The following is a 24,490-nucleotide window of genomic DNA, read 5'->3' as shown; positions in this document are numbered from 1 at the left end:
GGCCCCTTAAAAAGTGGGAGGCACATATTGAAACTGTTGTAATTCCTACACCGTTCACCCGATTTGGATATAATTAACCTCAAATTAAATCTGAAAGTCTACAGTTAAAGCACATCTTGTTTGTTTCATTTCAAAACCATTGTGGTGGTGAATAGAGGCCAAAATCTGAAAATTCTGTCAATGTCCCAATATTTATGGACCTGACTGTATATATTATGCTCCTGCAGCTCCTTCTCTACTCTAACAGAATCTAGTATAAATTTCTTTTTTCTCCACTTCCTGTCCAGGTCATCCTGCTCCCTCCAAATTGAGGTCACTTAATTCGCTCCTTTAACTTATTTCTCTCCATCGTTGCCCTTCCATTTGCCTTTAAATATGCTCTCATTTCATCTTTCCTCAGGAAACCTCTCGCCCCAACCTCGATCTAACTACCACCCCCCTTCTCTCCAAAATCTGTCACTTCCAAACGTCTCAAAATCTTCGTCTATAACCACCTGACTTCTTGACCCTCTGCAGCCTAGCTTCCTCTCTCTCCACTACACAAAAACTGTCTCTGCTAAGATAACCAGTTTACTTTTAGGTAAGTGGAAGGGTTAACTCTCTACTCATTAATCCTTGTGCTCTCTGCCACTTTTGACGCTGCCAATCATCCTCTCCTTGTCAGTTTCCAATTCCTTGGCTTCCTCAGCACTGTCCTCTCCTAGTTTCTCTCCAACAGCTCCTTCGATGTGGACCGATGAATCCTGCTTTCCTCCTTTTCATCAAAGTCCCTAAAGTTCTGTTCTCTTTGCTTTCTTCTTCTCTTGGTGAACTCATCCATTACTACTACTCTGCTGATGACGCCCTAAACTACCATTCCTACCTTGACCTCTCCTTCTCTCACATCCAATGTGTCCAATCATTTCTATGTCATCTCCATGTGGATGTCTAAACTCGGCCTCACAATTAACTTGTCCAATTCAGAGCTCCTCATCTTTCCTCCTAACATCATGTCCCTTCCCCTTTACTCTCTCTTAACCTCACACCTACTTCCTCAGTGTTGTTTTTTTAGTGTCCTCAGATTCACTCCATATATCAAGTCCCACTCTGTCTCTTCATCCTTCACAACCTTGTCAAATACACCTTTCTCACACAGGATGTTACTAAAACCCTAGTAAATGTTTATTCTTCCACCTGGACTACTGCCACCTTCTCTGACATGGCCTTCCCCTCTCCTACCTTCCGCCCTTCATTCAACACTGAATGTTGTGGCATGGCTAAGTTTCCTCTCCAGACATTCTTGATGACACAGCTGATGTTACTCCACCTTCCAAATCTCTTCATTGGCCACTCATTCCCTCCAGAACTCAAGCTTCTCATCTTAACCTTCAAAGATCTCTCCATCTCTTCATTTTCAAACATCTCTGGCCTCATCAGGGTCTATACTCCCCAGCTTGACTCTATTGCTCTGCTACTTGAATACGTATCTCCCCCCTAATTAACATCACCCACTCAAGTGTTGCAGCTCAATTCCTTTGTAGCTCCCTCTCTTTTCCTAATAGACTTTCCCCAGCATTTAGTCCTGCAGGCATTCCCACAAAAGCCACTTCTTCACCATTGCCTGTCCTACTTCCTAATAGACCACCATCATTTCTCTTCCCGCTAAGTTTACTTGCGTCCCATTTGCTTCTTTTGTCTCCAGCCCCCCTCTGTCTTTAGAATGCAAGATATTACAAGCAGGATCTCCTCCACTTTCTCTTGTCCTTACCTCAGCTGTTACTGCCTTTTTAGTCCTAATGTTTTATGTATCCACTATGCTTTATGGTGCCTTAGATTAAGTTTGACTGAGTGTTCTGTACATTGTATTTAGTGTGTTGTACCTTAACTACAGTCAGGCCACTTGTATTTGTATGTGGGTGTCTTTATATTTATGTGACTTGTATATCAAATGTCAATAATTTTGTGATTTTACAGTATTATTCTACTCTGACTAAAAACTTATCACAATAAATATCTGTTTGCAGGGATGTAACTATGTATTTGAAGGCCCCATAGCAATAGTTTGTAAGGGCCCCTATGTACCACCCAACAACAAACAATGTATATAACATATGTAACTTTGACAAAGATGATGGGCCCCCCCTTCGCTCTGGGCCCCATAGCAGCTGCACCCCTTGCTTTTATGGTAGTTATGCCCATACATACTGCTAGTGGTAAGTGCTCAATGCTGCTTGTACAGTGGCTCTGAAACATAATAAACATAATGGTGTGTGTATATATACTGAACCTAACTCAAGTCATCAGGGGTTACTCCATTAAAGACAAAGTCCAAAATATAGAAAATCCAGTAGAAGGGCACTCACCGCAGATAATGAAGAAAAACTTTTTTGTTTATTCAACTCATAAGCATAAACTTTATCAACACCAAATACACAGAGGCAGTACATCTACCACCAAGGGATCATACCCCACACTCTCCCAGAGCCAGCTTAAATACCCTCTGTAATCACATACTCATATCACCTGGGATATTCAGCTCAAAAACCGAAGTAGACCGGCAAACTATATATAGCAACTAGCTCATAGAGGCACCTATATACGAGCAGATAATGAAAGTCAAGTGCATTTACCTATATTTGAACACAGTGACCCCACGTGGGCTGAATGAATACCATCCTTATAATATTTTTTTGCAGTGATATATAATATTATTTTGTATTTTCTATTTATTGTTATTTTTATTTTATTTATATCTATTAATTTTTCATGGTGTTCTTGGTAACAGCAGTTATATTATTATTATTTGTTTTAGTTTGTGATTTATAGTGACATATCCATGAGCACTTCTTTAGAGCCAGCTTTTTAATTCATGCTATAGACCATTATTTTGTTATTGGGAGCATGCTGTAGTGGCTTTTAGAAACTAACAATTGTTCACCTAATATAAATCTTGATTGTGAGTAGCCTATAGCATCAACCAGTCTGTGTGATAACTTATGAAGGTTGATCACATGCTTCCTCCCCCGGAGTTTGCGTTCCAGGGGTTGGAACGCATGCCTTGATCTCACCAGCCGACTTTGCTCCGGTGTATCTAGGTTCCGCGTGACTTCTGTTACCCATGCGTTCCAGCGTGTGGAACGCATGGCATTTCCAGTTGGGCTGCACTAGCTTATTTATGCCATTTTTATATAGTGAGCAGGCGCCGATTTTAGCGTTCGGATACAGTTAAATGCACTTGACTTTCCTTATCTGCTCGTATATAGATGCCTCTATGAGCTAGTTGCTATATATAGTTTGCCGGTCTACTTCCGTTTTTTGAGCTGAATATCCCAGATGATATGAGTATGTGATTACAGAGTGTATTTAAGCTGGCTCTAGGAGAGTGGGGGTATGATCCCATGGTGGTAAGCTGTGCTGTCTCTGTGTACCGAGACCGAAATTAAATGTCTCTTTGACCGAAACGTCGACACATTATGCCTATGAGTTGAATAAACAGTTTTTCTTCATTTATCTGCAGTGAGTGCCTTTACTGGGTATTCTATGTATATACAGCGGGTAAAATAAGTATTGAAAACATCAAAATTTTTCTCAGTAAATATATTTGTAATGGGGCTATTGTAATGAAATTTTCAACAAATGTCAGTAACAACCCATACAATCCACATATGCAAAGAAATCAAAAAATAGATGTCCATAATTTAAGTTAAGTGAAATGACACAGGAAAAAAGTATTGAACACATGAAGAAAGGGAGATGCAAAAAGACATGGAAAGCTAAGACACCAGCTGAAATCTATCAGTAATTAGAAAGCAATCCTGCCCCCCTTGTCAGTGCAAATTAATATAAGCTGGTTCAGTCCCAACTGATGGCCTATAAAAAGGTGTCTCATTACCAAGGTGTCACACAAGAAACATCTCATAATGGGTAAAAGCAAAGAGCTCTCTGAAGACCTCCACAACCTTATTGTTGCAAAACATACTGATGGCATTGGTTACAGAAGGATTTCTAAACTTCTGAATGTTCCAGTGAGCACTGTTGGGGCCATAATCTGGAAGTGGAAAGAACATAATTTCACCATAAACCGGCCACGACCAGGTGCACCTCTCAAGATTTCTGACAGAGATTTGAAAAGAATTATCAGAAGAGTTATCCAAGAGCCAAGGACCACTTGTGGAGAGCTTCAGAAAGACCTGGATAGCAGATACAATAGTTTCAAAGAAAACAATAAGTAATGCACTCAACCGCCTTGGCCTGTATGCACGCTCACCATGCAAGACTCCATTGCTGAAGAAAAAGCATGTTGATACTCGTTTAAAGTTTGCTGCACAACATTTGGACAAGCCTGTGAAATACTGGGAGAATATTGTCTGGTCAGATGAGACCAAAATTTACTTCTTTGGATGTCATAATACACACCATGTTTGGAGGAGAAATGGCACTGCACATCACCCCAAAAACACCATTCCAACAGTGAAGTTTGGAGAAGGGAACATCGTGGTGTGTGGCTGTTTTTCAGCATACGGTACTGGCGTACTTTGTAAAATTGAAGGAAGGATGAATGGAAAAATGTACCGAGACATTCTGTATAAAAATCTGCTGTCATCTACCAGGATGCTGAAGATGAAACAAAGGTGGAGATTTCAGCAAGACAATGATCCCAAACACACAGCCAAGGACACTCTCAATTGGTTTTAGAGAGAGAAAATAAAGCTGCTAGAATGGCCCGGCCAATCACCTGACTTGAATACAATTGAAAATCTATTGAAAGAACTAAAGATGGAAGTTCATAGAAGAGGCACACGGAACCTTCAAGATTTGAAGACTGTGTGGAAGAATGGGCCATATTTACACCTGAGCAATGCATGCGACTAGTTTCTCCATACAGGAGGCTAGAAGCTGTCATTACTAATGCTGGCCATACACTATACAATTATCTGTCAGATATCTGTCCAGTCTGGCTGGTTGGAATGAAAATCTGGTAATGTATGGGAGCAAATGACAATCGACCATTTGCTCACAAACACTGGAAAACAGACAAAAATGGTTGTTCAAACAAATTGGTTAAAACACACGAATTTAACCAATTTGAACAATTGTTTTTAATGTACGTTTCCCAGTTTTTAAAACCATACGATCGACTGTCATTTGCTCCCATACATTACCAGGTTTTCAGTTTAACCAGCCAGATTGGACAGATATCTGACAGATAATTGTATAGTGTATGCCCAGCATTACAAAGGCTTTTGTACGAAGCAATAAATAATTTTCAGTAAGTGTTCAATTCTGTTATGGATAAATATGGTTTCATTTCTTTGCATGGGTTGTTGCTGACATTTGGTGAAAATTTCATTACAATAGCCCCACTACAAATATATTTACTGAGAAATATGTGGATGTGGTCAATAACTATTTTACTCGCTATGTATGTGTGTATATATATATATATATATATATATATATATATAGTGTGTGTGTGTATATATCTCGGGACCATTCTTGAATGAGGCCGACTGAGTTAGTGACATTGGCCAATATCAGCTCTGCAGATGCATTTTTGTTCTAGTCACAGCTAAATGAATAGTTTCTCACTACAGTATTCCAATAATGAATAGATGTTTGTCACAGCTTATAAATGAGCGTACTTTTAATGGTTACATTGGCTTGTCTGATAAGCGGGAGCGGGATTAGTATTGTAGCAAAAAGGTATGTCTGCCAGTGCCTTTACATATGTTTGTTAATACTTAAGGTTTTTATCTTTCTTTTAGCTGAACTGGAGTTTGTCCAGATAATTATCATAATCGTGGTTATAACGGTGATGGTGGTTGTGATCATCTGCCTTTTGAATCACTATAAACTCTCAACGTGGTCCTTCATTAACAGACAAAGCCAAAGCAGAAGACAGGAAGAAGCTCTACAGCCGGTGAGTTCTAGTCTCCATTCCTCCATCAGGCAATGCTGGACCTTGCTGTACAGCAACTCATTTGTGAAAGGAGCTAATGCTTTTGATTGCTAATTATTCTAGCACATTTAATAAGAATAGTCACTGACATCCCAATGATGTTGGCCAAGTGTTTCACAAGTAAAAAATACTTAAAATATATAGGCAGGGATGAAGAATGTATACAGAAAATAAAAGTATTGTTACAAATTCAAAGAATACAACCACAGATACAGATGTGTCCTTATACACTAATCTGTTTTACGCCATATGGTGCAAGGAACTTGGTGTGATTACCATGCTGCATACTTTTCCCTCTATTTTGCCACTTATTTTTTTTTTCTTCAACTTTGCTACTTTTTCCTTCAATGTGCTACCTTTTTTCCTAAATTTTGCTACTTAGTTTGCAAATAGTGTACTAGGAATTTAGGATCACTTATTTTGTCGAAAAGGAATTGGTATAAAGTCAGAGGTTAAGTATAACCAGGTGAGGCATCGTATCGGACCTTTCTTTTGCCTGTTTAACCAGTATAGTTTACTTTTTCACTAGCTGTGCTACTTTTCCCCAACTTTGTTACCTTTTCCTTCATTGTGGTACTTTCTCCCAGTTTTGCATTTTTGTATGCTTATAGTGCACTAAGTACTTTACAGTTCGTGGCACAATTTGAGGATAGCATGTGGTCACATCTGTATAAAACTGTTTAAATTCTTCACTTCTTCAAATGTCAAGTAAAAAATAAAAATCCAAAGGTTTGGGCAAATTATGTTTTGTTTTTTTCTATTAAATTAAATGTCGTCTTAATTGATATTTGTTTACATAAAATTTTACTTAGAGTTAGAAAAGGCTGTTGTGGGGAATGGTCGCTTAATTATCATAGGGCTAGTTAGAAGAGACTACATAAACCATGTAAACACCAGCCAGGATGTAGTCAAGAAGACCGGAGGCCGCTGGTCCCTATCCCGACACTGGAATCCCGACAAGGGAGTTAAGACAGGCATCGAAATACCAACGCTTGTCTTAATCCCGACGACAGAATCCAAGAGGACGCGTGCCCGAACGAAGCCAAGCCGGGGGGGGTGTTAGGTCAGTTATCGGGGATAGCATTAGGTTTTGGAGGGGGGAGGTTTGGGTTAGGCACCCTTAGGGGGGAGGGTTAGGTTTGTGCAGTAAGGGGGGAGGGTTAGGATACAAAAAGGGAGGGTTAAGAATACTTACACGACCCCTGTCGGGATACCAACCATCGGGATGCTGCTGTCTGTATTGTAACAGGGGGCATTCTGACAGTCGGCATTACATACCCGTACCACACCAGCCACCTTAGTTTCTGTCAATGCTGAATGACGGCTGGTTAAGGAGAAAGCTGCTAAGAGGCTAGAGTATTTTCTGCAAAGTTTACCCTGCTATTTGTTGCATGGTACAGTAGCAACCTCCTAATATAGCTGTTTAATAGTATCTCTATATATTGGCAATTTCGAGCCTACACAGTGTGTGTGTATATATAGAAAGACAGTTATGGTAGAAACCAGGTAGCTAACCTTGTGCAGTTTTTGCCAATGGCAGAGGTTCCCAAACTTGACCCTCAAGGCATCTTAACAGTCCAGGATTTAAGGATATCCATGCTTGACCACAGGTGACTTCATTAGTACTTCAGTCAATTTAACCACCTGAATTGTTGGGGTGCCTTGAGGACCAAGTTTGGGAACCTCTGGATTAAGTAGGAAGGTGATAGCAGAACTGAGATTGTGTGGAACAAATAACATTGGTTTGTCAGAGTTGTGTACTGGAGCATAATAATCTTGGCGAAGTCTGATTACGCAATTCAAGTCTGGTCAGTAGACAGGAATTACTATTAGCCTTATAATCAAACATGTCATTTAATGGGACAGGAAAGTTTTTATAATGTATTGAGTGATAGATTTATACAGAAAGTGTAATAATTGAGTTTAAAAAACAAAAACCTACCAGTGGTACACGAGAAGAGCAGAGCTTTCTTCTAACTTGTATTGGAATTAGAGTTTATGTTCTAGTTTTTTTCCCAAAATTGGATGGAGTATAGGACAGTTTCTTCATGACAGGGCACTTGTAGAGCTGCTCGTGGCATTGATGTTCCACGTTGCGTTTTGTGATGGAAGGCATGTGTCATGCATGACCCAGACAGCTGACTGAACATCGTGCCTTTGCACTGTTCTCTGTATGAAAGGCGTTGCTGCAGGAAGCAGTCAGCTCTCATTAGGAAAGTCAGTGGACAATATTTTCTGTTGCTCTAGGGGTGCCACTGTGGTGAAAGTCCTTTATGTATGTTTTATTTATTTTTAATTTTTTTTCTTCGGTCATTTCAGGACACAAACTGTTCTCTATAGATTGGAGAAAATAAACATGTTGTGATTAATGCGTAGTTTAATTGTAACGAGCGCAGGGCTCATTTGCCTCCTTCTTATATACCAAGCCCCCCTCCTCCCCCATATTCCCTAGTCTTTGTACTTTTCAACAAATGCATAACACAATTTTAAAAATGGCGTTATTTAAAAATGTCTTTAATAACACAACGGTTAAGCAGAAATTCAAGTCAAGATATAAACTCACTGTTGCAGACTAAATTTTAGTGGACATTTGCCAAACGTGTGTTTCAATCCAATTACAGATTGAGTCTCCCATATCCAAATATTCCGAAATACGGAATTATTATGGCATGACTGAGATAAAGAAACCTTTGATTTTTGATGGTTCAATGTACACAAACTTTGTCTAAGGCACAAATTATTTAAAATATTGTATAAAATTACCTGCAGGCTGTGTGTGTAAGGTGAATATGAAATATAAATTATTTAATTTCTGTACACAAACTTTGCTTGAGCCACAAAATGATTGAAAATATTGTATAAAATTACCTGCACGCTGTGTGTATAAGGTGTATATAACACATAAATACATTCTGTGTGTATATTGGGGTTCCCATTCCCAAGATATTTCATTATGATATGCAATTATTCCAAAATACGGAATATTCAGTTAACAACAATACCCCTGGTCCCAAGCATTTTGGATATGGGAGTCTCAACCTGTAATACATTGAAATATGTTCAAAATGTCAATAACCCAGAGAGTAATGTTTGTATAGATCATAACTTTAAGACCTAAGATTTTTTTTGATTTTTTTTAGATTGCTTATTATTGCCAATAAGGTGATTTTAGTTTTTTTTTTTCTTCAAAATCAGATGCAATTGGCAGGTTGAGAGAAGTTTTCCAGTGCTATATTACACCTAATATTGGTATCAAATGTTGAAAAACAAGAAAATATGAAAGTATTTTTAAAAGTTACTTAAAACAGGCTATTGCAAAAATCTGTGTGCTCATAAAAATCTGATTGGTTTGTTAAACATATCCATTTATATGAAAGTTTATAGTAATCCCCTGTGAAACATTAGTCAACACAGCATCAGCATAAAATTAGGGATCAATTGAAAGTATAAATGATTAAAACTCATTCCGCACTACATAATTATTGATCTATTAGCTACCTAGTTGTCTCCTATGGAAACAAAGTATAAATAAACTGTTACACATCTTTATTCAAACATAGAACACTTGGTCCCAGCAGGGATGCAACTAGGGGGGCTAAGGGGGCAAGTGACCCGGGTGCCGGACTTGAGAGGCTGCTGGGAGGCTAGGTTGCTGCTTTTGTGGGTTTGGAGACTCATCCCGGCTTTGAGAGGCACAGAGACACTGTCAGTCTAATGTGGTACCAGTCGCAAGCCAATCAGTGCTCGCGGACCGGCAGCCAATTAGCAGAGGCTGCCGGTCAGTGAGCTCCAATTGGTTCGCGAGTGGCGCCACATTACAATGACAGCAGTACTGCCAGTTCCCCAGTGTGTGGCAACCCCATCCTGCGCCACCCCGAGCTCACCCACCGCACGACCCTGGCAGGTAAGAGAAGGGAGATGGGGCCTTACTGTGGCATAATGTATATGGGGCCTTACTGTGCCATAATGTATATGGGGCCTTACTGTGCCATAATGTATATGGGGCCTTACTGTGGCATAATGTATATGGGGCCTTACTGTGGCATAATGTATATGGGGCCTTACTGTGGCTTAATGAATTAGGGGCATTACTGTGGCAAAATGTGTTGTTAGTGTCATTAATATGTGGCATAATGTGTGTATAAGGGGAATTACTGTGTCACAAAACCACACACCCTTTTCGTCCTCTATGTTGTATTTTTTTTTGTTTGAGGGGGAGGCGCGCCAAATTATGGCCTTGCCCTGGGTGACGACAATCCTAGTCACAGCCCTGGTCCCAGGATATCAAGTATATTGAATTGTATTTATGTCCTGTTTGTTCCATAATTTTATGATGGTTTGATGTTGATAGTGGTTTAAGTGTTTCCTATATAATTGGCTGATTTATATGTAATAAACCAATTTGCATTTTATATATACAAGCATTTTTGCAATATACATTTTTAATTAACTTAAAAAGCAATAAATTATTATTTTTTTATTTTTTTTAGACATTTTGTTCTATAGTAGATGTAATATTTATTGCTGAAGACTTTTTCTTTTTATCCATTTGTCGGTCTGAATCTATAGGGTGGATATCAATAATATTTTGCACGCCTAAGTATTGTACGCCCGACAATTTAATTGTTGCTCCAATTGAGCGAGAGAGCTACAGGCGCCTTGTACTTATTGCACTAGTCACACCCAAATATACTGGGTTCAGCCACGTAAAAAGCGGCTAAACCCCTCTAAAGTCCTGGTTAGAGCGTCCAAACAGCGATTTGTGTGCCCAAAAGCCGTACTTTTCACGTATATATGTTTGCCATCTCAGTAAGGGTGGAGGTAGAAATCTGGGCGCCCATGGCACTCGTGCCTGATCGGAGCATCAGTTGAATTGCTCTGTCAGGTGCCCATTACTAACACGCAAAAAAAAAAAAAAAAATTCTCCCCCATAGGAGTTGTGGGATTACCATAGTGGAGTGTGCAGTGTATAACTCAGCTAGTTTTGGTAAAGAGATAAGCAAGCGGCAAACTTTGTATGTGCACCTTCTCCCAGCTGGCACATCCCATGCGGTATTCTTTTTTGCATTACTGTCGTTGTTAATAAACCCTGCCTATTGCTTGTCTTTTATTCAGTTTGCTTGGTGCCATGTCTTGTAGAATAAGGTGGTGATGGTGTTATTAGATACATGTCATTGACATGACTGCAATTTGTTTAGCAATCTCTTAACCTATTTTAAGACTATTTTTTCCTTTCATTAGGGAATGCTCTTGCCCTTTATTCTTAGTTTATAGTGGTTTAAAGTACAACAGTCCACATTACACTTTGATGTTTTCAACTTTGCCAGGAATTTTGCCAGGAGTTCCTGTAACATATTTGGGCATCTTGCCTCTAGAAGTGTGAAAAGTTTGGATCTCTGCCTTTTCTTTTTCACAGTTGCTTAACCCAAATCAGCCTTCCCTGACAACAAAGTTTAGTGCCTAAATGGCATCTCACTGCATCAGACTTTTCACAACCATCCTTACTATGTAGTAGAGTTTAAAGTTATTTTCATCCCCTATAGTCCTGTTGCTGAATAAGGTCACCTCACTCTTTTAGCTATTGACCTATCTTACTACTTACAGTGCATCCGGAAAGTATTCACAGAGCATTACTTTTTCCACATTTTGTTATGTTACAGCCTTATTCCAAAACGGAATAAATTCATTTTTGTCCTCAAATTTCTACTCACAATACCCCATAATGACAATGTGTAAAAAGTTTTTTTTTGAGATTTTCGCAAATTTAATTTAAAAAAAAAACAAAAAACTAAGAAGTATGTTTACGGAAATTATGCTAAAATCTTCTTATGCACCCTCATGGTTGTCTTGAAATCACCTATAACTAAAAGTAGAGCGCTATGTTCTTGTGTTCTGCTGATATCATACAGTCATTCTTTCTGTACAGCTCCCAAATATGCTACAGCACCTAGGAATAACCTATGACTTACTCAATCTCAATGGGCGGAATTCAGTTGATTACGTGGTCCGGATCTCCCGTCTAAAGTGACAGGAGATCGCGGGCCGCTATTCAATTGATGCCATTTTTCGCGCTGAAACCCGACCAAAGTGCTGCGCACGTCCGTGAAAAGTGATGTTTGGGCGCCAAACAGGTCACTTTTCGCACATTTCAGCTCTCATCCCCCTGGGGCTGCGAGCTGAAATGTAGCGCTGGCAGCTGATCGCGCCCGACAGGAGTAAGAATTGAATAGCTCCATCGGGCGTGATAGGGGCTGGAATCAATTGAATTCCACCCTATGTGATATAAACAGAGTGCGATGTCCTAATGTTTGCACTTATATGCAAAGAGGACAAATGCTAGAGATGATGTATGAGATGCAACCAAGCCCCTTATTCATGTCCTTACTATCTCCTATCACTCTAAAGGTGCGTATCCACTCCTGTGTAGTGCCTGCACTGAACGATATGTCGTTCAGTGCAGGCAGCTTCCCTCATCCCTGAACATGCACAATCTGTCGTTATCGGCATGTTGACCAGCATGTTCAGGCAATGATTGATGTTGAAAACGACCAGCGGGAGCGCATATCCCTGGTAGTTTCCGACATTAAACTGCACGATTACTGAACGATTAATGAGTGATTGAACGATTACGGTGTCCTAATCTTTCAATCGCTCATTTTAATCGTCAAGGGGATACGCACCTTAAAGGTACCTACACACTAGATGATATTTTACGCGATTCACCTGATTTCAACGCATCGGAACGACAAATCGTGTAAAATATGTCCAAATCGTGAGTGGACACTCTATGCGATTATCACGATTCCAAATGCGCGCACCCGCTGGTCGTACATTGCATCTTCAGATCAAGATTTGACAATATCATGCATGATTTCGTGTAATAGATTTTGTGCATGATAGATCTTAAGTCAGATTGGACACTTTTTAGCACCATATCGTGTCCTGAAGGGCCGGGGAGAGTTCAAGGGAAATTAGGGCCTGGTTCAAATTGCGTAGGCAGTGCTATCGCACAACAATGCATTAGCACGCCCAGTGTTTCTTAGAGCGCAATCACATAGTGTGTGCAGACACCCACCCGCCTGTGTTAAGACGCCCACTTGTGCACGTTATGTCCAAGAAGTGTATGCAGCCATCGGTACATCGGATGCTATCGCAGCGCTTGAGGTTGACCATACCCTGCTGCGAGCACGTTAGTGTAAAAACAAGCCAGGTGACGTGTACTATGATGCTGTCTTATAATTATGCACACCTATAAAACGCCGTTGAGATGCTCAGGCATGCCTGCGTTTGCACCTCCACTCCTCCGTTTCTTATGGCCAGCCCCTGTTACCATCCACAAACTGCTTCTCCTGTCACTCACTCTGCTGGGCTGTCTATGTGCAGCGAGCGAATGCATTGGGAACTTTCGCTGAGGTATGCGCACTGTGATGTGTACACATGCGCACAATGCATAAACACTGCATACCATCGGCAGCAGCGAGAGTATGCATCTTAACGAACGGATCTGAATCAGGCCCTTAGCTCACAATATCGCATCGTGAGCACATCGTCTAGTGCAGTGATTCCCAATCTCGGTTCTAAAGGCACACTAACAGTCCTGGATTTAGTGATATCCATGATTATGTACAGATGGTTAAATCAAAATAATTGAGGCACTAATTAAGTCAGTTGTGCTCAAGTATGGATATCCCTAAAACCTGTACTGTTAGTGTGCCTTGAGGACCGTGGTTGGGAACTCCTTGTCTAGTGTGTAGGCACCTTAACTTGTTCTTCACTTATCAGACTTTCCCCTTGTCATGAAAGCCATGAAAAGTGCAATACACCTGTATTTGGGTTACTGTATACTGTACTGTGCAGTGTGTGCGTGTCAGTGCAGCTACACAGAGTTGGACAGAAGTTAAAATATACCCGTTTCCAGATGAATATTACATTTAGCATAGGGTAGAACAAGTGCTCACTAATGATGACTTAAAGCTACCCAAGCCTACATATAGTGGCCAAGTGTAATACAAGATGCTTATTGTTGTCGTGCCCTTGTCATGTCAGTACGCTGGGAAGTGCTGTTGCCGAATAGTGATTTTCTTGTGCTCCTGCCCTTCTTAGTTGGGATGTGGTACCGTTGCACACCTGAGGGTGGGGTCATTTTGGAGATTGGGAAAAGGTTTGGGAGAAGCTGAATGTATAAGATGTGTACAACTCTACATATGAGTGTAAATACACATTATTTTCTATGTAAGAAACGCATACAGTATATAAGCCCAATTTTCTTCCAAGTCTGCATCAGGCCCAGTGTGTGGAATAGAAAATTGCAATCACTTCAGCATACAGCAGTGTGGGAGTACATTGCTGATTGTCATGGTGCTATAAGTAGTATTATCAGATCTAAATAACATTGGTGTTGGCAAGCAATGGAGATCCATCAGAGCTTATCACTGTCCAGTGTTCCAAAAGGTAATGTATTTCTCCAGTGCTTTTCTATTTTCTGGAGGTACTCTGCATTATGCGGCACATTCCATTTTTTTTAAGTGTTTTTTTAAAATGCATTTCTTAGAACGTTTAGCAAAAACGGGAACATATCCATTAAATCAGTAGTTCTCAACCCTCAAGTTATCTGCTTTGAGGATCGCTGTCTATGGAAGCAGGCGGGATAATTACTGACCCAGCAAAATAAAAAAACACCTGTGCATGATTAAAGAAATCCACAAAACATGGCCTGTTGCTGGTACTTGAGGACTGGAGGTGAGAACAAGAGGGAAGTGGGCCCTGTCGACAGGAGCCCACATACTAAGTGTACAGTCTGTTTCCATAAGGCTCTGTAAACACTCTTGGAAGTACTGTATCTGTTAAGATGCTTTCACTGATTGTGGCTTGAGGGGGAGTCGGGGGGGGTTGATATGCTATATTGGGGGTAGTCACCTTGAGACATGCTGCATCCCTATAGGGAGGTGTCCAACGTTTCCCAACCACTGATCCTGCCCCATTCCTTATAAACACCCTTGCAATGCTGCATGCATATCTCGCAACTGTTAAAGAAACGTGATCAAAATCCTGGTCTGCAAGACAATCCCCTCAAATCTGGATTTTCCCACCTAACTTGGGACAATTTCACTTTCAATCCGGCAGGATTTTTAGAGTGATTAAATCTGACATTATCAAGATTGTTTAAAGTGTACAACTAGTGCTTTATCATTCCAAGCAGAACAGTTATCTGTCCTAATATCATCAGAGGTGATCTTTTAAATGATCTGCAGATGTTGGACTGATGAGAAATTCATACACCCTACATTTTGTGCACAATGTGTGCTCATTGTTGTGGAGAAATGGCATGCAGCAGGATCAATCATTTTCCCTGGTGCTGCGATTATCAGACTGAGCAACCAAAAATCTGCTAATCGGCCCGATTATTGCATAGTGTGTACCTTGTATAAGAGTAATGGGAACACACCTTATTTATTACAGGTCCTGGCTGGGCCGGTGGAGCACTGGCTATTCGCAGCTACTAGGAAGCGTTCTAGTGACTGCTCATTACTGGTTCACTACCGTGCCCATCTTATATGGGCTTCTCATATACAAGGCAAATATTTGCCCGTTTCTCTTATACAGCATGACTATCACATTAAGGACCAACAGCATTTACACATGCACTACTCAGATCTGTCAAACACTTGTCTACAAGCGGTGTTTTAACCGGAATATTACTGGATGGATCCTGGTTCCATTTTTTTAAACGTGTTACATGCACTCAGATGTTTCTTTCTCACGCCTGTGTCTGCATAGCCGTATAGTCGCTGTTGGAACGTAATTTAAGAAACAATGACATTCATAGTGTCATTCAGTTCTTTTGGGAAGTAACCAAAATTGAACGTACAATGAGAACTCAGTGAGTTCTTTCATATACATCACTTTAAATATAAAAAGGTGCAGCTTACCTAGTCTAATTAAAATTTGTTTGTGGCAATACTGATATCATTAAGTTTACATTTTGTTTAAGTGAGGTTAACTGTTATTTTTTTTTCCTGTGCTGCTAATTATATTTTGGTTGCACAGTAGTTCTTGCTGAGAGTAAATTTGGGTGTGTATCCTGAGTTTGTAATTAGCATTTATGTAATTACCGTACTTGAACAAACAAAGTAATGCTGGGTACACACTCGAGCTGCAGATATATCTGTTTAGATATATCTGCAAATGATGGTTGTTTGGACACAGATGATGGTGGTTCAGTGTGTACAGTGTATAGGAGGGGACGGGTCCCGGGGGGCGTGTCCGCCCCCCTCCCCGTGGCTGCCGCTGTGTGTGAACGGGCGGTCTGCAGACATAGCTGTCCATCGGCTGTGCAGCACAGCCAATGCGATATGTCTGTGAACGACGTCGTTCAGACATATCGCGGGTACACACTGGCCAACGGGCAGCTGATATTTTGGTCGATCGATTGATCGGCTAATGTATCTATCAGTGTGTACCCAGCTTGCATGTAACATTCTCCCAAAAGTTTTGGTGGAGACTAGAACAGCAAATACAAAAATGCATTTCTGTCTTCAGGTTTGAATTAAAGAAAACTGATGGAAAAAAAGTGCTGTTCATTCTAGAGCAGTTTAGAAAAGCTAGTGGTTGGGAACAGGGGCGTATTAAGGAGGGGGCCAGTGTGCATAATAAATATATATATATATATATATATATATATATATATATATATATATATGCGTTCCCGCTAGGCTGCTTTAGCGTGGCGGAGTGCCCAAGCCCTCCTTCTGAAGCGCCTATCCTCACCACGCAGCGCCCCGCTAAAAGAGCGGTCTCCACCCGCGGGTTGCAGTGTCCCGCAGGTGGGGAAATGTGCGGTGACCGGTCACCGCCAGTGAATAGACGCCGGGCGCATGCGCCCGTCTATTCTTCCATTCAGCAGTGCTTGGGGGCTGCCTGGCGTGTCCGTAAGTGCCGGGCACACCCCTACGAGTGATAAAAGGGGAAGCATTTTATTGACACACACCCTTTTCAATGGCCACGCCCCTTTTCAGGGGAGCGCGCGCGCCGTGCCCTCTCTAGCTCTGGCACCCTGCCTGCCACTGGAGCTACAGTGAACACTAACAGCATAAATGATGTCAATGAAAAACCAAAATGCACTATACCACATATTAAAACAGGCAGCAATAACACTACTATTTAAAACCGAAAAGAAAACATCATAACTGCATTAACCGATTAAAAATTAAATCAATCATTTAACATACGCACTGCAGTTGGAAAAAGCTATTATTCAAATGTTTTGGGCGAGTGCGCACAGCTCTAAAACGCCTATTAGATGGCAATTTCTCAAAATGAGCATGGCTAGGATGGCTGGGATCCACTAAAATGAATCTAGATTTCTTCAGGTCTCCTGAGTGCGTGGTAGCGCAACTCCAATAATTCTACTAGCTGTCACATCCACCCGATCCAGTGCCCTACATTCAGCCACAGTACAATTCCCATACCAAAGAACAATCCCATAAGTCAGGATACTTTCCACAATACTGCGATAGAAATTTAGAAGGGTCCCCCTACTCACACACGCCAATCTTAAGCAACGCAGGGGAAAAAAAAATATATATATATTACTTATTAAGTTTCTTCTATGGCACAGCATATTCCGTTGCGCTTTACAATTGTAATATATATGTATTTTGTTTTTAGTATGGATCATTTTTATATTTGAAAATCTATATAGCTTGGGTCATATGTGAATTGGTTTATTAAAATAAAGCATGTAGGCATATACATTAGATAACTTGCAGAGGCTGTGACAGTTTTGAGCCCTTTACGCATTTTGTTTAATATTTATTGTCATCCATATAACAGTGGTGCCATCTACTGGCTGCTGGTATTGTTTGCATGCATTGATTACATAATATAATACTCATGGGATCCAGAATGTTTGGCAGCCAGATATGCATCAAGTGCTGTAGACTAAACCTGTTTGAATCACTCATACAAGTGCCAGACTCTTACCCTTCCAGATCCAGGAGCTGAGAAACTGGGAGGGGAATACTTGGCCATCAGTGTGTATGGGATACTTGGCTCAAGTGCATGACAGAGTTATACAAAATAATTCCCTGATTTCCAGTGCAGTACATCCAGGTTTGCATCAGGCTCATGATCATTGATATTACAATGTATCCATTTTTTTCCCCCTAGATTCTAAATACTAACTTTTTTTTCTACATCTATTAAAAATGTGTTATATTTTATTTATATGGTGTCAGAAGATGTCTGCAGTGTTGTACAGGTACAATTATACATCAATACATAAGATAATGTAGTAAGCCAAACGCATATTGGAGGCTTGGGGAGAGAGGCAGAGGAGAAGGAAATAGTTCAGCATTTACTGATCCTCACTATTATGGGAGGGAATTCAATTGTTTTTTTTGGTGGGCGCCTATTAGTATTTTGTGCCCGACGGAGCAATTCAGTGGTTGCTCCGATCGGGGGGGGAATGTTACGGACATTGAAATTTCCACTCGCAGCCTCCTGAGATGGTGAGCAGAAATGTGCGAAAAGTCTAACCAGGACATTAGACTAGGGATGGCCATTGGTAGGTTACCCGTCAAAGGTACCATTGGTGGATGACATCAATGCTATGAAACCATTGGCTGTGAAACATCTATAGTTTTATCCACCAATGGTCATCCCTGTTTTAATACTGGCCAGGCAGTGGACCAATCGGGGATTGAAGGGCAGGGCTTCACGGTTCATGTCGGGGGGCGGAACTAAACTCTGTGCCCTGGCTCATGGAAGGGGGGGGGGAAATGTTTGGCTCTGTGCCATCGATGGCTGTGAACCATTGGATCACCACCATCGATGAAAAAACCATTGGCTATCAGTGGTTAACCATCGATGTTTGATCATCGATGATCAATGGGGATCCCTACTGTAGACAGGTTTCGCCGGTTTATGTGGCTAAATCAGGTGCTATTGAGCACGACAAAGCCAATAAGTAACAGGCGCCCAAAACAATTTAATTACTCCGGCCGACCACTAACTATAGCCGCCCAAAAAAAACAATTGAATCGCTCCTTAAGTCACTTTACTGGATATTTTGTACAAGTCTGGTCCATTTTATGGAATCCGATGGCAGTGTAGCATGTGGTGACTGGCTTTCTCCTTATAAGTGACAAGAAATAAAATTAACAACATAAATACCCCACTTTGTGTTTTAGACATGATTAAAAATGTATTATTACCCTTTTTATATGGTGCCGCAAGGGTTCCGCAACGCCTAACAAAGTACATAAACGAGCAGAACAAGAAAACAGTGACTTACAGTAAAAGACAATGCAGGACAAGTAGATGCACCAGCGGTCATAACACCCAAGCTGCAGAGTGGCATAAATCAACGGTTAGGTGCCGTTGTAGGGAGTATGCAGTAGAAGATAGTATAAGTAAGGGAAGGAAAAGCACATAGGGGAAGAGGGTCCTGCTCGTGAGAGCTAACATACTAACTAAAAACTGACACAGATAGGATATAAGTGAGCATGGGACAGAGGGTGAGGATGAGAGATGGATGGCTTTGGTGAAGTGGGTTTTGAGACGGTTTGAAATTTTGTAGAGAGATGGAGAGTCTGATAGGGAGAGAATTCCAGAGGTAGGCAGCAGCACATGCAAAATCTTGGCGGCAGGAGTAAGAGAAAGTAATCAGTTGGGAGGAGAGGCGGCATTAATTTGTGGAGCCAAGCGGGCGGGAGTGTGAAGGGAGATAAGGTCAGAGATGTAAATGGGAGATGAATGGTTAAGGGCTTTGTAAGAGAGAGTGCGAAGCCTGAATTGAGTTCTGCAGGGGAGCCAGTGTAGGGCTTGTAAGGGAGGGGAGGCAGATTTAGTAGGTTCGGAGAGGAAGATGAGCCAGGTAGCAGCATTGAGGACAGATTGGAGTTGGGAGTCAGGGAGTATGATTTTGATGTGTTCCTTATACCGTTTTTTACTATTTTGGACTGGATGCATTATTTTGATGCTAAAATGTTTAATTTCAACAGATTTTTGTCTAAGTTTTGTTCAAAGCTTTATTTATTAACAGTTTCTTATATAGCACAGCATATTCCTTTGCGCTTTACAATTGTAAACATTAATAGAACAAAACTGGGTAATAGATAAATATATAGGTAGGAAGGCCCTGCTCCACAAGCTTACAATCTATAGATTAAATCTACCAGTAAAATATGTTGAAACAATTGGAAAAATAAAACTTTGTATAGAACATGAGTTGATAACTGGGTATTAATTGCAGCTTGTCTGAGCTATCTAGTCAATAAGATGCTTTTATATATAGTTTTTTGAGTGTTTTGATTGATTGAATATATTTGTTATAAAAAATTATAATTGATATAAATGTTCTATTGTCCTCCTAGGAAAGGTGTTTGTGGCCTTCAGATAGCTTGGTGGCACCACAAGGAGCATCAGAGGTATGATTCATCTATACTTTTATTTGGTCATTAGCTCTATGTACAATAAGATAATTTGATCAGGAAATTAATGGCATGGAATACAATGTCTACACTTCAAAATATCTACCAAAGCTTTTACTACATGTAAAAAGACAATGCTAATTGTTTTATTAAAAGATGGATCCTCGCTATAAGACCATTTAGGAGCAATGTCCAATTAGGCCACACACAATGGATTGCAGAAGGAGTGCTGTGTAGTGAGATTGGGCTTTAATAAGCCAGAGATGAGATTGTAGGTGTGTGTGTGTGTGGTGAAGAGATTTTAATTTTGGAAGTGAATATTGCTTCCATATTATCCATCGAGAAGGGGATTTGCGTTAAAATAAGTGCACCTCGTTATTTGATCATCAGAAAGTGCTGCCGCCTCTGTATCTGCTGTGATCTTAGACAAACAGTCATTATTTCTGTTCAGTGTGTAAAGGGATATAAGGCCATTTCCAAACAATTCCAACATTGTACAGTGGGAAATGGGGAACGATTGCCAGTCGCCCCAGAAGTGTGTATCCTGGCAAATACATCCAAAAAACAAGAACATATGATGCTTCAAAAAATTGCAAGGAATTCATAGCAAGTCCAGGGATCTATAGGCCTATGTCACAATAATGTTAATTACTGTCTACTTTAAACTCAAGTGTGGCACAAATTGGGTCATGCAACAGGACAATGCTCTAGTACACCAGTAAATGCAATTAAATGGCTGAACAAGAAAATAATGTTTATTTATGAATTGATCAAGTCAGAGCCCAGACCTCAAACCCATTTAGGTGCAATGGTGGGATTTATAAGAGAGCCGTTCATAAATGAATGCCTTCAATCATCATGGAACTGAAGTTGTGTTGTGAATAAGAATGGGACACAACTCCCCAGATAGGATGTAAGGGACTGATCAGCTCATACAGAAAATGACTAAAGTTATTGCTGCTCACACAATGCCTGTTCATGTTGGTTTCATAATAGCAAAGTAAAATCTGGGCTTTATGTCGCAATGTAAGATTTAACAAATTGTAGTACTTTAAGACTGGATAATTGTTAATTATGGCCAGACATATAGTAACTCATATTTTAAATAGTGTGTATTTTCTTTTTCACATGACTGTATATGGGTTGTAGTACAAATAATATTCTACTGTAGACAGTTGAACTTGAATTTGTGGGGTCAGAATACGGATAAGCCCATTTCCTTGTAAATTATCCCATAGCCAGCCAAAAGAAAAGAGGAATTTGGCATGATTCTCGTGTAGCACCCACAAATTGGTGAGACTTTGTGGATTGGGGATAGCTGATGGTGTACAAGGGTATACAGAGGAAGCAGCTGGTGAGAGGGTATAAACTAGAGCACACAACACAATGTCAGTGTCTATGCAGCATGTATCTCTGTGTAACTGTAATATATGTGTGCTACGGAATATATATGTCATTAGGTAAAGAGTGCAGTTACTTAACAAACAGATGCTGGATAAACTGTGATGCAATTTGTGCCCTGTGTTCATTCCCTGCATAGACTTGTTTCTTATGTGTGTACATATACCTAAAATATGCATTTTTACTACTGATTTGTTCTAGATCATGTATGCACCAAGGTCGAGAGACAGATTCACGGCTTCTTCCTTTATGCAGAGAGATCATTTCAGCCGCTTCCAGCCAACATATCCTTACATTCAGCATGAAATTGACCTTCCGCCTACTATTTCCCTCTCTGATGGAGAGGAGCCTCCACCTTACCAAGGTCCATGCACTCTGCAGTTGCGAGACCCGGAACAACAAATGGAACTAAACCGAGAATCTGTCAGAGCACCCCCAAACAGGACCATTTTTGACAGTGATTTGATAGATATATCAATGTACAATGGGGGTCCTTGTCCACCTAGCAGCAATTCGGGCATCAGTGCATCCAATTATAGCAACAATGGTAGAATGGAAGGGCCTCCACCAACCTACAATGAAGTTATGGGACATTATCCAGGCTCATCTTATTTCCACCACCAGCAAAACACCTCTCCTCTATCTCAGACAGCTAGCAGACTTCCATTTCAGCCGAATGATCAAGAGAGCACAATAGTTCCTCTTAATGGAAAAGACAGGCAACCAGGGAACCTTGTCTGAAACTCTGAATACTCTCAACCTGCACTTAACCTGAAGTGAAGGAAGTAGTGATCACCGTTGTCTTGTGACTTCCTGAGCTCCAGTGCATGGTACATTTAAGTTTAACCAAATGCACATACTAATGTATGCACACTCTGATACCAGTCAGAGGAAAGCATGCAACTGGATATAATTATACACACTTCTGTTTTACCTGTACATTTGTTTCAGGAAGAGTCTTTCTTATGTTATGGTATTTCAATTATTTAAGCTTTGAAAGAACTTTGCACAGAACCCAAGCTTTGCCGAGCCTCTTTTGTTTTTGTTAATTACACATTAGTGGCAGTCACATAGAACAAGTGTTAATTTAGAAGTGCTATGGTTTTTAGGGAGATGGCCAGTGTTTATAATAGGGGATATGTAGGGGAGATCCTAATTATTTTATATAAATCCATAACCCGTATGAGTGTGCCAATGTATACAGTGAATGAATGTGATGAATGCTAAACCTCTTTTTTAAAAAGAAAAAAGTTGCACTAACTGATTGTTCAGATTATACTATATGAGGGAAATATATTATGTCAATAAGGGTCTTTTTTTTTTTTCTTCAACTGGGAAATACAAATTCTGACACTGAAATTTGCCACGTACGGTTGTACACTCGCAAGTAATATTTTGGCAAGACATACTGTTTGTTTTTTGCCACTGAACTACAGCTCCCATGTTGCCTAATCATGTGTGAGATACTTTTTAGAACCATCAGAAAGTTGCCAGTATGTGCATTACCTTATAGACACACAGTGTAAGATGTGCAGCAAATGAAAAATACAGTGTCCTACACTGTTGTAAGTGTTGTCCTGCTGAGGTGTTTGGATGGAAGATTCTCTTCATTTGGTTGTGACATTTCTTAAATACATTTCTTAGATATGTCTGCACTTTACCACCTTAATATAATAAGGGCTACTGGTAAAAGACATTTTTATTTGCTCAACTTAACCTTGTTTTGGTCATAAAGGAGTTTAAGTTGATCGTGATTATGGCTAAAAAGTACATAGTTTTGTCTCTCATCACATAGTAAGCAAAGTAATGTCTGTAATACATTGAGGGGAAGTCAGGAACTGTCTACTTAAGTACATTAGGAGCAGTGTGAAGTAAGTTTGTTTTTATCTTCAGTTGCCACCAAACTTAGCCTAAAGCCTTTTGGAGGAAGGAACAGTTTTATATTTGAAAATTACCAGCTGGGTTTTTAGAATTCTTAACAATATTTTGAACATCTTAAAATGAAGGGTTTATAAACAGTCAGTCGTAGTTCATTTTTGGCTATCCAACGGTAACAACACTACAAATACCAGAATGTTCTGTTAGCCTCTCGCAGGCAAGTCAAGCTGCAATTTTTAGTTCTACAACATATGAAGAGCCGTAGGGTGCCTACTTCTGACTACTCTGCCTTATGAACAAAGTGAACTGACAGTTAATAACACAATGGTATTTGCATAGGTGGTAGATCATTTATTGTATCTTCTAATTATTTCCAATGACACTTATGGAATTGTTCTGCAGTTAGGACAAAAGTCAGTGCATTGCTGTGCTTGGTAACACTAGCAGTATGTCATCCGCCTAGAACTGCTCATGTAATATTCCCTTAGGAGATCCATGTGTTTCACTTATGGATCAACGCCTCCAATAAACGGAAGAATGAGACTTGTGGCAGGCATGTGGTCATTCATAACTTAGTTAATTTGTGTTTAATAACTGTAGTAATATAGTTGACTCTCCTTTTATTTGTCTACTCCCTCTTATGCTAGTTAGTAACTATATATTATGGGGGGGAATTCAATTAGGTACGATTATATCGCATCCACACGCAAGGAGGGCGAGCTGTTGTGATGGCGTGTAAACGCTAGTAACGGCATCGGAACGTGCCCCTCTCACGGCTTGGATTCACACCGGACTTGCACATTTTTGCTCGCAGCACAAACAAAAATCAGCGAGTCTAGAT

General features: G+C 40.3%; 1 protein-coding gene across 3 annotated transcripts in view; it reads left to right on the top strand.

Moving 5' to 3' along the window:
• The window catches only part of LDLRAD4 (low density lipoprotein receptor class A domain containing 4), a 467,353-nt gene extending 444,087 nt beyond the window's left edge, over positions 1–23,266 (top strand). For all 3 annotated transcript variants that reach the window (XM_088476000.1, XM_088476001.1, XM_088476002.1), the window contains 3 exons: positions 5,745–5,899; positions 20,314–20,367; positions 21,973–23,266. In XM_088476000.1, the coding sequence (XP_088332126.1) occupies positions 5,745–5,899; positions 20,314–20,367; positions 21,973–22,512 (749 nt within the window). In that variant the 3' untranslated portion in view covers positions 22,513–23,266. The remainder of the gene's footprint in view (positions 1–5,744; positions 5,900–20,313; positions 20,368–21,972) is intronic.
• Positions 23,267–24,490: the final 1,224 nt, after the last annotated feature.

The sequence above is a fragment of the Taudactylus pleione genome, unplaced genomic scaffold (genome assembly GCF_031769625.1).
Source record: "Taudactylus pleione unplaced genomic scaffold, aTauple2 ptg000179l, whole genome shotgun sequence".
NCBI lineage: Eukaryota > Metazoa > Chordata > Amphibia > Anura > Myobatrachidae > Taudactylus > Taudactylus pleione.
The sequence above is the reverse complement of the archived record's forward strand: the minus strand, read 5'-3'. Positions and strand labels throughout refer to the sequence as shown.